This window comes from Otolemur garnettii, unplaced genomic scaffold (genome assembly GCF_000181295.1).
Source record: "Otolemur garnettii isolate 467f Iridium unplaced genomic scaffold, OtoGar3 scaffold00048, whole genome shotgun sequence".
Lineage (NCBI taxonomy): Eukaryota > Metazoa > Chordata > Mammalia > Primates > Galagidae > Otolemur > Otolemur garnettii.
This window is the reverse complement of record NW_003852443.1, coordinates 13026211-13038595: the sequence shown is the minus strand read 5'-3', so window position 1 is coordinate 13038595 and position 12385 is coordinate 13026211. Positions and strand designations below refer to the sequence as shown.

The window sequence follows — 12385 nt, the reverse complement described above, 5'->3', positions numbered from 1 at the left end:
AGGCGAGGTGGCTCCCACCTGTAATCCTAGCACTCTGGGAGGAGGGTGGATTGCCTGAGCTCCGGAGACCAGCTTGAGCCAGAATGAGACCTCATCTCTTAAAAAAAACAGCCCGTGGGCTGTGCGTGTGGCTCAGTGAGTAGGGTGCAGGCCCTATATACCGAGGGTGGGGGGTTCAAACCTGGCCCCAGCCAAATTGCAACAAGAAAATAGCTGGGCATTGTGGCGGGCACCTGTAGTCCCAGCTCCTCAGGAGGCTGAGGCAAGAAAATCACCTGAGCCCGCGAGTTGGAGGTTGCTTTGAGCTGTGTGACACCACGGCACTCTATCAAGGGTAATAACGTGAGACTCTGTCTCTAAAAAAAAAAAAAAAAAAAATAGCCGGGCATTGTGGCAGGCACCTGTAGTCTCAACTATAGGGAGGCTGAGGCAAGAGAATCACTTAAGCCCAAGAGTCTCAAAAAAAAAAGAATAAAATGTTTGTGGCTAAAGCCTAGAATTTCAAAGGTTTGAAGACAAGAGTAACATCAGGCTAAATACCTAATTTCCCTTGATTCTGGATGTTTCTAAGAATAAAGACTATAAACTATTATGGGTAGTGATTAAATAATTCTCATTGAAAGAAGGAAAAAACAAAACCTAAGTTCCTGAGAAGACTATTCTAAAACTGGTCTATAATGTCTTAATTTATTACATTCTGACACCATAATGGATTCATCTCCTGGGCATTTTAAAAATGGGGTATCTGATACAATTCAAAACTCTTTTGTGAGTTTTTTTTCTCTTATGAAGTTATGTTCATTCATTTTTAAGCAACAATTAATTTATTAAGTCAGGCACTGTGCTAGACACTAACATAGGGTAATTTAAATGTTACTTAGCCTGTTCGTCGGGACTAGTGTCTCATTTTATCCTGTAGAACAGGAGCCAGCACACTTTTGTATAAAGGATCAGATAGTACACGTTATTATTGGCTTTGAGGGCCATTTACAGTGTCTGTTGCATCATTGTCCTTTTTCGTTTGTTTCTTACCACCCTTAACACATGAAAAAACTTCCTGGTCTGCAGCAGACCCCTCTGTGGAACAAAAGGGGTTGGAAAGATAAGGACTGAGGCTGAAGAATGTGGCTCAGTTAGTCAGTGTTCCTGCTGACAGTTCCGAGCAATTCACTCCCTCCGTACACATGTGTATATGAATGTATACAATCATATATGGATATGTTGGGCTTATATCTATCTGTTGGCTATAGTTTGTATAGATGGTTATAATTTCTAAATTGTTTTGTACATCTATATGAATTAGAAGACTTTTGAGGTTCATTTTTTGTATGTATAGTGCTTTTACTTTTAAAATTCTTCCTTCATCTTAGCATTTTCCTCTCTCAGAAATGTTTTGTTTTGAGACAGAATCTCACGTTGTCGCCCTGGGTAGAGTGCCATGGCATCACAGCTCACAGCAACCTCCAACTCAGGCTCAAGCAATCCTCTTGCCTCAGCGTTTATATTTGTAGTAGAGACAGGGTCCCACTTTTGCTCAGGCTGGTCTCAAACTTGTGAGCTCAAGCAATCCACCTGCGTCGGCCTCCCAGAGTTGCTAGAATTACAGGTGTGAGCCACCCCGCCTGGCCAGAAATGTTTGACCTGAAGATACAACTATGAGTTACACATGGAGTAAACTTTGGGTCTCAATATTATTTCGTTATGAAACAAACTTAAGGCTGCCACCTTGAAAAACCTGACAGTTGCCAGGGCCTTCGGTGTGAAATGCACCCTCTGCTTTTCCTTAGTTGAAAGACAGTCTCTGTGCTAGTGGCCAAGCACACCCTTCTTTTCACACATGAACCATAAAAGATGTTAAAGTTGACGTGTATTTGCAGAGCTTCGGATCTCTTCCTGGATCATTTTAAAATCCCTTTCATACATTTCACATTGACCCCACTTCTTAAACGTAGTCTGAGTCAACCTTTCTGGAACTGTGTAGTTTCAGCTTATTTTATTAAAACTTTTTTCACTCGAGTAGCGTTGCACCACTTTTCAGTAGAAGGGCCTAAACATATCCCTTTGTAGTTCAGGCTTTTTATCCCCTTGTTTACTGACCCTGCCTTTGCTTGGTTTGGTTTTGTTTGGAGGCAGATTTCACAGATGCTTAACAAATCCACCCTATCAAGTAATTTGACTTATTGAAACAAACTGGACCGCCAACCTCTGGGCATCTCCAGTGTTGCTCTGTATTTATACACCAGATACTGCTCTTCAGAACTCCCCTGCCCCAGTTGCCTGATTTGGAATATCAATTCTATAGTTACCCTAGAGCCTTCCCTTAACTGGTGGAGGTACAAATGCTCTTTCAGTGACTATTTTAAACACCTTGTGCCCTTTGACTGTCTAGAAGAGAGAGTTGGGGCCAAATCATCAGACAGGCAGACAGAATTCCATTCAGAAAAGTCTGCAGATGCTAATTTAATTATAAACAGGAATTCAGGATTGTATTTAATTCTGACCCCTTCCCATTGTGTTCATTCTAAATAAACACCATTAGTGAAAGAAAAAATACGCTGCATGCTTTCCAGAGCCATTGTATTTAAATGATCACAGTTGTTTTTCTTTTTAAATGAGGAACAGCTCTGTGTGTTCAAAGTAGATATTACATAAAAGAGCAAGAAAGGACAGTTTTTAAGGTGAGTACCATGTTGGTTTTAGAAATGTGTGGTCCATAAACTTTGAAAATGATACCTATCTAGGAAAGCAGCGTGGCTAATTAGAATTTTTGATATCTTTTGAGAAGTAGTCTAGTAACTAGGACTCATTTGTAAGTAGGAGCTTCTGTTTCCATAAAGCATCCCTTAGTTCATGAAGGGTCTATTCCGTTAGTTGAAACCTCGCCCCCGATTCACAGCAGTCATACACAGATGAACCATTAAAAAAAGTTGTCATTTTTGAAATCTACCCCCAAAACGCAATATATGTTTATTTTTCCGTATTTTCAGACTTGCTATAATAATTGAACCTAATACTCTCAAAAGTACCAGCCTCCAACCCCCAGCTTGATAAACCCGTGCTGCTGCCTAACCAATGGAAAGACTCCCTGGCCTTGTGCTGCCTTAAAATAAATGTGCTGCAAATGCCAGAAACGGATCTTGTGATCCTCGCTTCTAAGCTGGTAATCTCTGCCAGGCAGGCAATTGTTTCTCTTTCCATTTTATAATAAAGGAGATTTTTCTACCCCCCCCCATGATAACTTCTCCTGAAGAACTGAACCAGGCCTGTTTAGTATGTTATCCACCCCCCCAAAAGGAAGGTCTTAAGGAAAGCAAAAATCATCGAAAGAATAAGCTATCTGCAAACAATTCTCATTAAAAACAATTGTTTTCTAATGACAATGCACAAAGGATTACCTTCTTAAAAGCTTCTCCGCCAAAACCAGCTTTGGAAAACAGTGGCTTAAGAGACAGCATCACTGCCTCGCTTGTCTGCGAGCCCTGTTCCAGAACACACCAGGCTCAAGTAATGGCTTTCTATTGTTTGTAAAAGAAAAGGCAGGAAAAGTACACAGCCTTGTCCAAGTTTCTATTCTATAAACTGAAAATAGAAGTTTTCCTGGTGAACAGTTTTAAGTGTGAGGACGTCTCAATATAAAATGAGTGGGAAAATGTTTTTAAGCTGAAAGATCACAGTAACATTGGCCACGTCCTCGTAACTGGTACTTTGGGGCATAGTTTAATGTATTTTTAGACCTCCAAGTGACTTCCTTGACAAAGTTACTTTTTTATGCCAAATGTCATTTTGTTTAATATAGAAAACGCTTTTCTCCTCTCTCATACATACCCTTTACTTTTTAATACTTTCCCAAACCTGGAGAATGAATACCAGGAAATCATGAGATACTGGAATTCAACCGAAGACCTCACTTGGGCCACAGGACCCAGCAGTTAATGACACCATCCCAGACAGTTTTCAGGCTTCACGTGACTCCACACAGAAGGAATAAAATGAAACTGTCTTTATTTTTTTTCAGGGTTACAACTCAAATGTAACTTGAGTCATATTAGATTTTGGATATTTTCCAGCAGAACAAAAAAATGACATACATATTTTTCTGGTTACTTTGGGAATGCCCCAAACTCTTGGCTTTGCAGTGTACCTCACAAAATCCAGTCAGAGTGTGTGTGTGTGCGTGTGTGCGTGTGCGTGTGTGTGTGCGTGTGTGTGCGTGTGTGTGTGTGCGTGTGTGTGTGTACATGGGCACACACATTGTGTTATGCATGGGGGTCCAACTAGGAAAGGAGCTACAGGGCTGCTCATCCGAATGTTTGGGTGTCTGGAGCACTTGATTTACGTGAGGCTGGTGCCCTGTTCCCTTCTCCTTAGTTATGCCAAATCCACTAATCCACTTGCACTTCCGATCCTTGCCCCTCCCCGCCCTGGCGCCCCTGGAGTGGTGGTGGCAGCACATTGAGAGGTTTCATTTCCTGCTCAGCCCCCTGGCTGCCCCCACCTTCCCTCCGCCCATGCCCGGGAGGTGTGGTGGGGTGCTTACGTACCTGCTCCGACTCTCACCCTGCCTTTACTTGCAGTATTCACTAGCGTTACCCCTTCTGGGATGCTCTTACCTTATCCTAATCACTTGTGTGACTCAAATAGAATTATTCAGTAGCTCTTCTAAAGAAGTACCTTACACACTTGATTAAAGCCCCAAAGAGGCTTCCGTGAATTTTTTTTTCTCCTGCTTTAGCAGCATCTGCCAATTTCCCTGATTTTCCTACTAATTATCTTCATATTAGCCAGAATTCATTTAACATGTTATGGCTCGAATAAGACTGAGCACTGGCAAAGGGCACAGTGGATATAGACTTAAAGGTTTGAACAGTTTGCTTGATTAGGGCATATATCCTCCATCTACATTCTTATTTAGAAATGGGCTTTTGTTTTTAGAACAAGGCAAATCTAAATCTAAACTGCTCGGTCTCTTCCTGCTTCTGCCAGCGTTCCATACCTAGGATACGGTATGTTTCTTTCTGGTCCTGCCACTTCCCCTTCCTAGAATTATAATACGTGGGGTTAAGAGCATGGGGTTAGACAGCAGGCCCATATGCTGGCTCTGCTGCTTGGTAACTGAATGTCCTTGAGCAAGTTTGCTTCACTTTCCTAAGTTCTAGTTTTCTCCCCTGTACAGTGAAGATACTGTCTATTCAATGAGATTGATATGGATCATGATCACGTGTGTAAAGTATACCTGAACGTAATAGGTACTCAATAAACGGTAGTGGTGGTTATCAGGATGATTGTTATTGATAAAATCAGAATTATTTTTGCACTTTTCAGAATATCAATAGACTTAAATTTTTGAAGTCCGTGTGTATAAACAGAGAAAGTTTAACAGAGTGTTCAAATCTCCTTTATTCAGGTTTTTAAAAAACCCCAAATCTATAGCATTCCTGGCACCAATTTTCTTCCTTTAGGCATTCCAGACTACATTTATTAGCCATCCTGACTTCAAGAATTGGCACAGTGATGAACACAAACATAAATTCACATATGCCCATCGGCTTACATATGCATATATAAAGTATTTGTTCCATTTTAGAATATGGTATAATAAATTTGGTTATAGGTAGATGAAAATGAGTCCCTTAGACTGACTCATTTTGAGGAGGATTTCTCCAAAACACAAAATCTAAATGTTACGATTTTGCGAGTACCTACCATTATGGGATAGGTGGGTTAAACTAAGTGATTTGGGATTCTTTTATTTTATGAGACCATTATTGAACCTTTAAAAATATGGTTGAATCCCCAGTTATTATCTTATAGGAAAATACTTAAAAGATTTAGAGAAGAAAGAGTTATACCTAACAAAATAGAAAATGTAATTTGTGAGAATATGTGAAAATTAGAATAATTTATGAGATTAAATCCCTCAGGCCTATTGGTTTTATAAAATTTTAAGTCTGGCTATAGATGTCCTAATTTCTAAACCAGGTATTTTCTTCATGAAAAAGAACATAAAAAGTATATAATATGTGGAAGAAGTCCTCTGTGTGAATACATATGTTTTGCCCAAGTTTCTACAGATGGGAGTTGGTAGTGTCTGGTAATTGGATACAATTAAATGTCAAAGTTTCAGTAACGCACCGAAAATATAAAGTACAAGAATAAAAATTCCATTTCCTTTTTGTTCCAGGTTCTCTGGGAGATGCTAACAAGGGAGGTCCCCTTTAAAGGTTTGGAAGGATTACAAGTAGCTTGGCTTGTAGTGGAAAAAAACGAGGTAAGACTACATTTCTCCATTCAGGTACATAGATCAGAAAACAGTATTGGGGTTTTGCAAAAGACTTTTTCATCTTCTTCAAATTGAAAGTAAGTTCACGCTTATGGAAAGATTAGCAGTAGGAGCTAACACAAAGGGTCAAAGTGATGTTATTCCTCATGAATGGACCCTTTACATCTAATTGTTGCAGCTTCACGTCGTGATGCTGTAGATCAAAAATTGTACAAGTACTGTACTAGTTTCTCAGTCTCAATTGTAAAACCTAGGGGTTTGTTCTTAGTGATGAAAGAAGCCATTGCGTCCAAGGTAGGGGAACAGTTTAACTCCATCTCCTGCGTTTAGGACATCTTTTTTACTGGCCGGGAGTTGATATATCTGTAAGAGACCTTCAGCTACTTCAACTTACCTCTCCCAGCAGGAGTCACTATAGTACAAGAAACTGTCGCTTAGATGAGAATTTCAAAAATAAAAGAAGAAAAAATAGTTTCAAAAAAGGGAAAAATTACAGTTTTGCCACCTACGTTGAACACTACATTGAAGATGAGCTCCTCACTGGAATTGGCGAGGCAGTGGCATAACCGCTCGCTTCTTCATGCAGAGCCTTTCCATTTCAAAAGAACTTCAGTGGTGTAAACACCGTTTGTGCTGTGTCCCCAGCCTCGCTCCTCTTCTTCCCACAAATTGAGGCTTTCAGTTAGTTGGACCTATGAGCCTACATCAGAGGACATGGTACATTCATATCAAAGAGAGCAACTACGTTTTGAAAGGTTTAAAATTGTGACTGAAATGCACAGCCATGGAAATTCTCAGCATAGGGATGAAGCATCCGAGAGCAAGGTATTAGGAGAACTTAGAGCGTGTAGTGGAAGCGTGCAGTCGTCTTTGCAATGCAAAACAACTTTATTTTACAAAACAACCTCATTTCCAAATCTCATCTGTACCCTCCATAAAGGGTATGAGCGCAACCTCGGGATAAAAAAAATTTGCAAAAAACTGAATCTATAAAGCTAGTCTCTTTTTAATGCCCTAAAAGAATTAGATTGATCTGTTCCTCATAGGAGTGCAGGAACAAACCAGATTAATCAAAAAGCTGCTATGGACAAGGAGAAACCAAGTTTCCATCTTTTAGATCACATAAGCTGGGATACTTTATAATTTGTCCTCCTGATAATGTTGGACTGGATGAAATGTTGATGATAGCTGGACTTGAGGGGAAAGAGCTGCCAATTTAAGGAAAGAGAAGGGGTTACATGCGAGAATCTGCACTATTCATTGTTTCACAGAAGCTATTCTGTTTTAATTAAATGTAACAGTACTTCTTAGTGTGCTATTAAATAAGATCTCACACACAGCATAACTGGTCCTTTCTTAATATGAGGACCCACTTGTTTCTGTTCTGGGGTTTGTTTTTTTTTTAACCAGTGAGAAGATCAGACATCTTGTTCTGGGTTTACAAACGAAAGTGAAGAAAATTACTGACCTTGTGTTGACTCAAGAGCAGAACACTCAGTGTAATCTGTTTTCTCTACACTGTTCAGAGCTAAACTAGGAGAAAGTTGGTTTTTGTTTTTTTTAAAGCTAACTAGAGCCTCCAAAGATGTATAAGACAGAATAATATTTTAAAATCATAATTTATCTAAAGGATGGCGAGATAGATACAGATCTACAGCCTTCTTTTAAATATTGAAGTATCTGTCAAGGATTTTTAAAGCTGGGGAAAAAAAATTATTTTAGAAGCCGCCTGGATAGTTGATTTGAGGGTTGGGAATCAACCATGAACAACCTTCAGAATCTCTTCCTCATTGTGTACAAAGGAAGCATGTTCTTTCCAGAAATCCTATCCAATAAAGTTTACTGTTTTATTCATGGTATCCTGATGATCAGCTAATAACTAATGAAGACAACTCAAATACAGTTCATACTGTGTTTATTGAACATAATACTAAGTTGAAAGAAATCCACATAGTTTAATAAATCTTCTTGCTACTGAGCTTAAGTAACATAGAATATTACAAGGGTATTTATTTGCTATTCTTATTCTGTAGAGAATTTGTCAAAAATATGGAAATTAAATTTAAATGTAAATTTCAGTGTCCTTATTCAAGAAGGTGAATTTTCACCTCACAAGTGTAGGGACTCATTTCCAAAATCATTTGTTGGCATAGCATTAAGATAAATCCCAAGGATTTAATTTCATAACAAAATTTACACTATCCTTTTAACTTTTCGTTATTTTCTTTTCTTTTCAATGTTGACTACCTTAGGTTATTAGGTTAAAAAGAGAGCATCGTGTTTTCAACAAGCTTTGTTTTAATTGATGTGTTTATAAACTTTCAAGGATATGTTTTGAATGTGATCTAGTCACCCTATTAACGTATATATCCAAATATTAGGGTTGACTTTTCTTTTTATTTGAAATACAGATTTACAAGAATTTACAAAAATACCACAAAGAATTCTGTGTACCCTTCACCTAGCTTCCTTCACTGGTAACATCTTACATGTCTGTAGTATGCTGTCAACCCCAGGGAATTAAGATTGGCGCATTGCTAGGCAATAGACTTTATTCAGTTCTACCATTTAGGGTTGCTTTTTCCATCTGTAGGAAAGTCAACACTTTCTAAAAATTATATCTGAAGATCTTTGCTTCTAAACCCTTGCTAATGAAATAAGGCCTTTAAGCAAGTATTTCTCTAGTATTAAATCCTATGAAAACTAAATTTATAAAGCACTGCTAAATACAGTGTAAATAATGAACCTTTACCAAAGGCATGAAATTAAGAGGGCATTACTAATAAATTTTTAAAATGTAACATATGAATATCTTCTTCTGTCATTTCCATAGAACTCAATCAGTAGTCATTCAGAATGTCTGGTAGCATACATCTATTTATATAAATACTGATATTCTTATACAAATGTGTTTTCTTCCAAGTATCAAAACTATTTGATTGACATAGAAATCTTCATAAAACATAATCTATCGCTCTTGACTATATTTCAGAAAAAGATAAAAATTTGACAAAGTTTTGTATATTATGCAGAAAACGGTACAAAAATGAATATGGTCTTGGCCATGCACAGTGGCTGTCACCCATAATCCTAATACTCTGGGAGGCTAAGGCAGGAAGATCACTGGAGCTCAGGAGTTGGAGACCAGCCTGAGTAAGAGTGAGACCCCGCCTCTACTAAAAGTAGAAAAAGTAGACAGGTAGCATAGAGGCCACCTGTCATCCCAGCTACTTAAGGAGGCTGAGGCAGGAGGGCCACCTGAACCAAGGAGTTTGAGGTGGTTGTGAGCTATGATGCTACAGCACTCTAGCCTAGGCAACAGAGTGAAACTCTGTCTCAAGAAAAAAAAGGAATATGGTTTTTACAGAATGTCATGCCTAATCTAATGATTGGGAAATACTTTAATTTGAAACTTTTATTTTAAGATATTTAAGTTTTAAGTAGTATTGCAAACCCGGTGCTAAGATCTGGTTATTTCAAAATGTTTTAATGCATCAGGAATGCCCACAGTTATGTAATCAGGACTTAAATACTTTGGGCTCTATTTTAAAGTACTTTTTAATGCACCAATATAACCATTACATGAAATGTCTGAGTCCAGGTTTGACTGTTATTTGACAATGTCAGAATGTGTAAAAAATTGTCTCTCCTTGTGTAATATCTCAGATGTGATATCTAAACAGTTTTTCAGTAAGAAAAGATGACAGAAATGATCAACATTTACATTCAGGCAGTTCACATTTCAGCTGTTAGAAAAATGTCCAGACAAAGTTGTGTTGAACAATGTTACCCTTTACAAAACTCATTATTTTTAGCTACATGTGGAACACATTCAGTCTGTTTTATTAGTTCAGACTTCTTGATCATTTTATATTAAAAAAAAAGTAAACACCTGAATTTTCTTTTGACCTTTATCAAAAGATTTGCAGTTCATATTACAGTAAAATAATACCCCATAGTACAGTTTAATACATCGTGTTCTGTTCTGTGAAATCACAAGACTAGAAGTTAAAAGTACTTTGTGTAGCCTTTCAGTTGGAGAGAGTTGTTTTGTTTTTAACTTTATGTTGTTTTGATTTTAAGATTTTATCTGTAAATCCAAATATAGACTTTCAGTTTTCTTGCCAAGACAACTATTTTTCTAGTTTTACATGTAGCCTCCCTAAACCCAACAAAGTTCAGTTTTACGTTTTTATTTGCAAAACTTCTTTGGCAGACAGTCCTGTGGAATAAATCATACTTGTTAGTACAGCAGTTCTCCACTCCATCACATTCAGCGCTGCTTATAACAACTGTGTTAACACTCCCCACTCCCTGAAATGAAGTTCAGAGGCAACACGATGCATCTATGCACATATTTTAAGTCAATATGATGCTCCACCCATAACATAGAAGAGAAATAAACAAAGTATGTACTGCAACATACAAATTGAGGCTGACCACACTAAAGGAGATGGCGGAGCAGGCTCAGCCTGCACCCATGGATGGGTAAAATCCAGAAGCTAGAAATGTACCTGCGAGTATTAAGGGCTCTAGTACCAGGAGCAGCACTTTTATCAGGTGACACTTTTCAAAAATCTTGACAGTTATGAATAATGCAAAAATCAGTCTGCCTTTGATTTACTTGGTAGTTGCATTCTCAGAAAGTTCAGTGTATTCTGTAACTGTTCAAAAAATATTTTGTGTTTATTTGTAAATGAAAGGTTTAGGCCCCGAAAATTATAAACCTCATTGCTTGCTTTGCACATGGGACATTTGAAATTTGGTAGGATGTAAGAGAATTCTTGATGATGTGGGACTTTATGGTATATTGTGCAATGTCTAGCATTCCTGACCGGCTCCCCTTCAATGCTGGTTGAGACTCTCTAGTCTCTAAAACAAACAACATTGCTTTTGCAGAGTAGAGGTTCACATGTTTCTGGGAACCACCACTCTAGAATATTGGAACAGGACTGGTCCTCACATGGTAATTTGTGTTGTATTGGGTGCTTCTCGTATATGCATTATCTCAGTGATCTTCTGTCCTGAAGATGCTTTCAGAGTTGTACCAGCAGCTGCCAAAGCTAAACTGGTTTCCTAGATACCTGGCCTGTTTACAGATACTGTAAGTTGCCTATGAAAGTGCACTGCCGTGTAGATTTAGAGCTAGTGTGTAAGTTCCAACTTGCCACTACTGTACTGTAGTCTCTTTTAGACTTGATTTTATGTTTTATGGCATATGTTGGGCTGAACCTCTATCCACTACATTTCCTCTTTGGAGAAAAATTATGAGTCTTTAGAGATTAGATATTACAAATCTAAACATAAATTGTCACCTGTCATACATTAGTCAATGGAAGTTTTAAATTTCATGTCTTCTTTATGTTCTCAAATTAACTTTTATGACCTTTCAAATCGTATTTGCTTGCTTTGATGAATAAATCACTGTGTATTATTTTGTTTTGTTTTCTGTCTCTCTGTTATAGAGATTAACCATTCCAAGCAGTTGCTTTGATGAATAAATCACTGTGTATTATTTTGTTTTGTTTTCTGTCTCTCTGTTATAGAGATTAACCATTCCAAGCAGTTGCCCCAGAAGTTTTGCTGAACTGTTACATCAGTGTTGGGAAGCTGATGCCAAGGTATATGCATATTTTGTTGTTGTTGTTGTTGTTGTTGAAAATTCTGAATTTCACTGTGGCTTTGAGTTTTCAAAACTTGAGGTAATAGGTTCAGTGCCCATAGCTCAGTGGTTACAGAACCAGACACATACACCAAGGTTGGCAGGTTCAAACCCAGCCCGGGCCAGCTAAACAACAGTGACAACTGCAACAAAAAATAGCCGGGCGTTGTGGCAGGTGCCTGTAGTCCCAGCTACTTGGAAGGCTGAGGCCAGAGAATCGCTAAGCCCAAGAGTTTGAGGTTGCTATGAGCTGTGACACCAAGGCACTCTACTGAGGGTGACAAAGTGAGACTCTGTCTCAAAAAAGAAAAAAAAAAAAACGCTCAACACCTGTAGCTCAGTGGCTAGTGTGCTGGCCACATATACCAGAGCTGGCAGGTTTGAATCCAGCCCGGTCCTGCCAAACAACAATGACAACTACAACCAAAAATAACTGGGTATTG

The 12385-nt window shown here is 38.4% G+C and overlaps 1 protein-coding gene across 2 annotated transcripts in view; it reads left to right on the top strand.

The window, feature by feature from the left end:
* Window positions 1–12385, top strand: part of MAP3K20 (mitogen-activated protein kinase kinase kinase 20) — a 191356-nt gene that overhangs the window by 113079 nt on the left and 65892 nt on the right. For both annotated transcript variants that reach the window (XM_003791511.3, XM_012806200.2), the window contains 2 exons: window positions 6182–6268; window positions 11827–11901. In XM_003791511.3, coding sequence (XP_003791559.1) covers window positions 6182–6268; window positions 11827–11901 — 162 coding nt within the window. The remainder of the gene's footprint in view (window positions 1–6181; window positions 6269–11826; window positions 11902–12385) is intronic.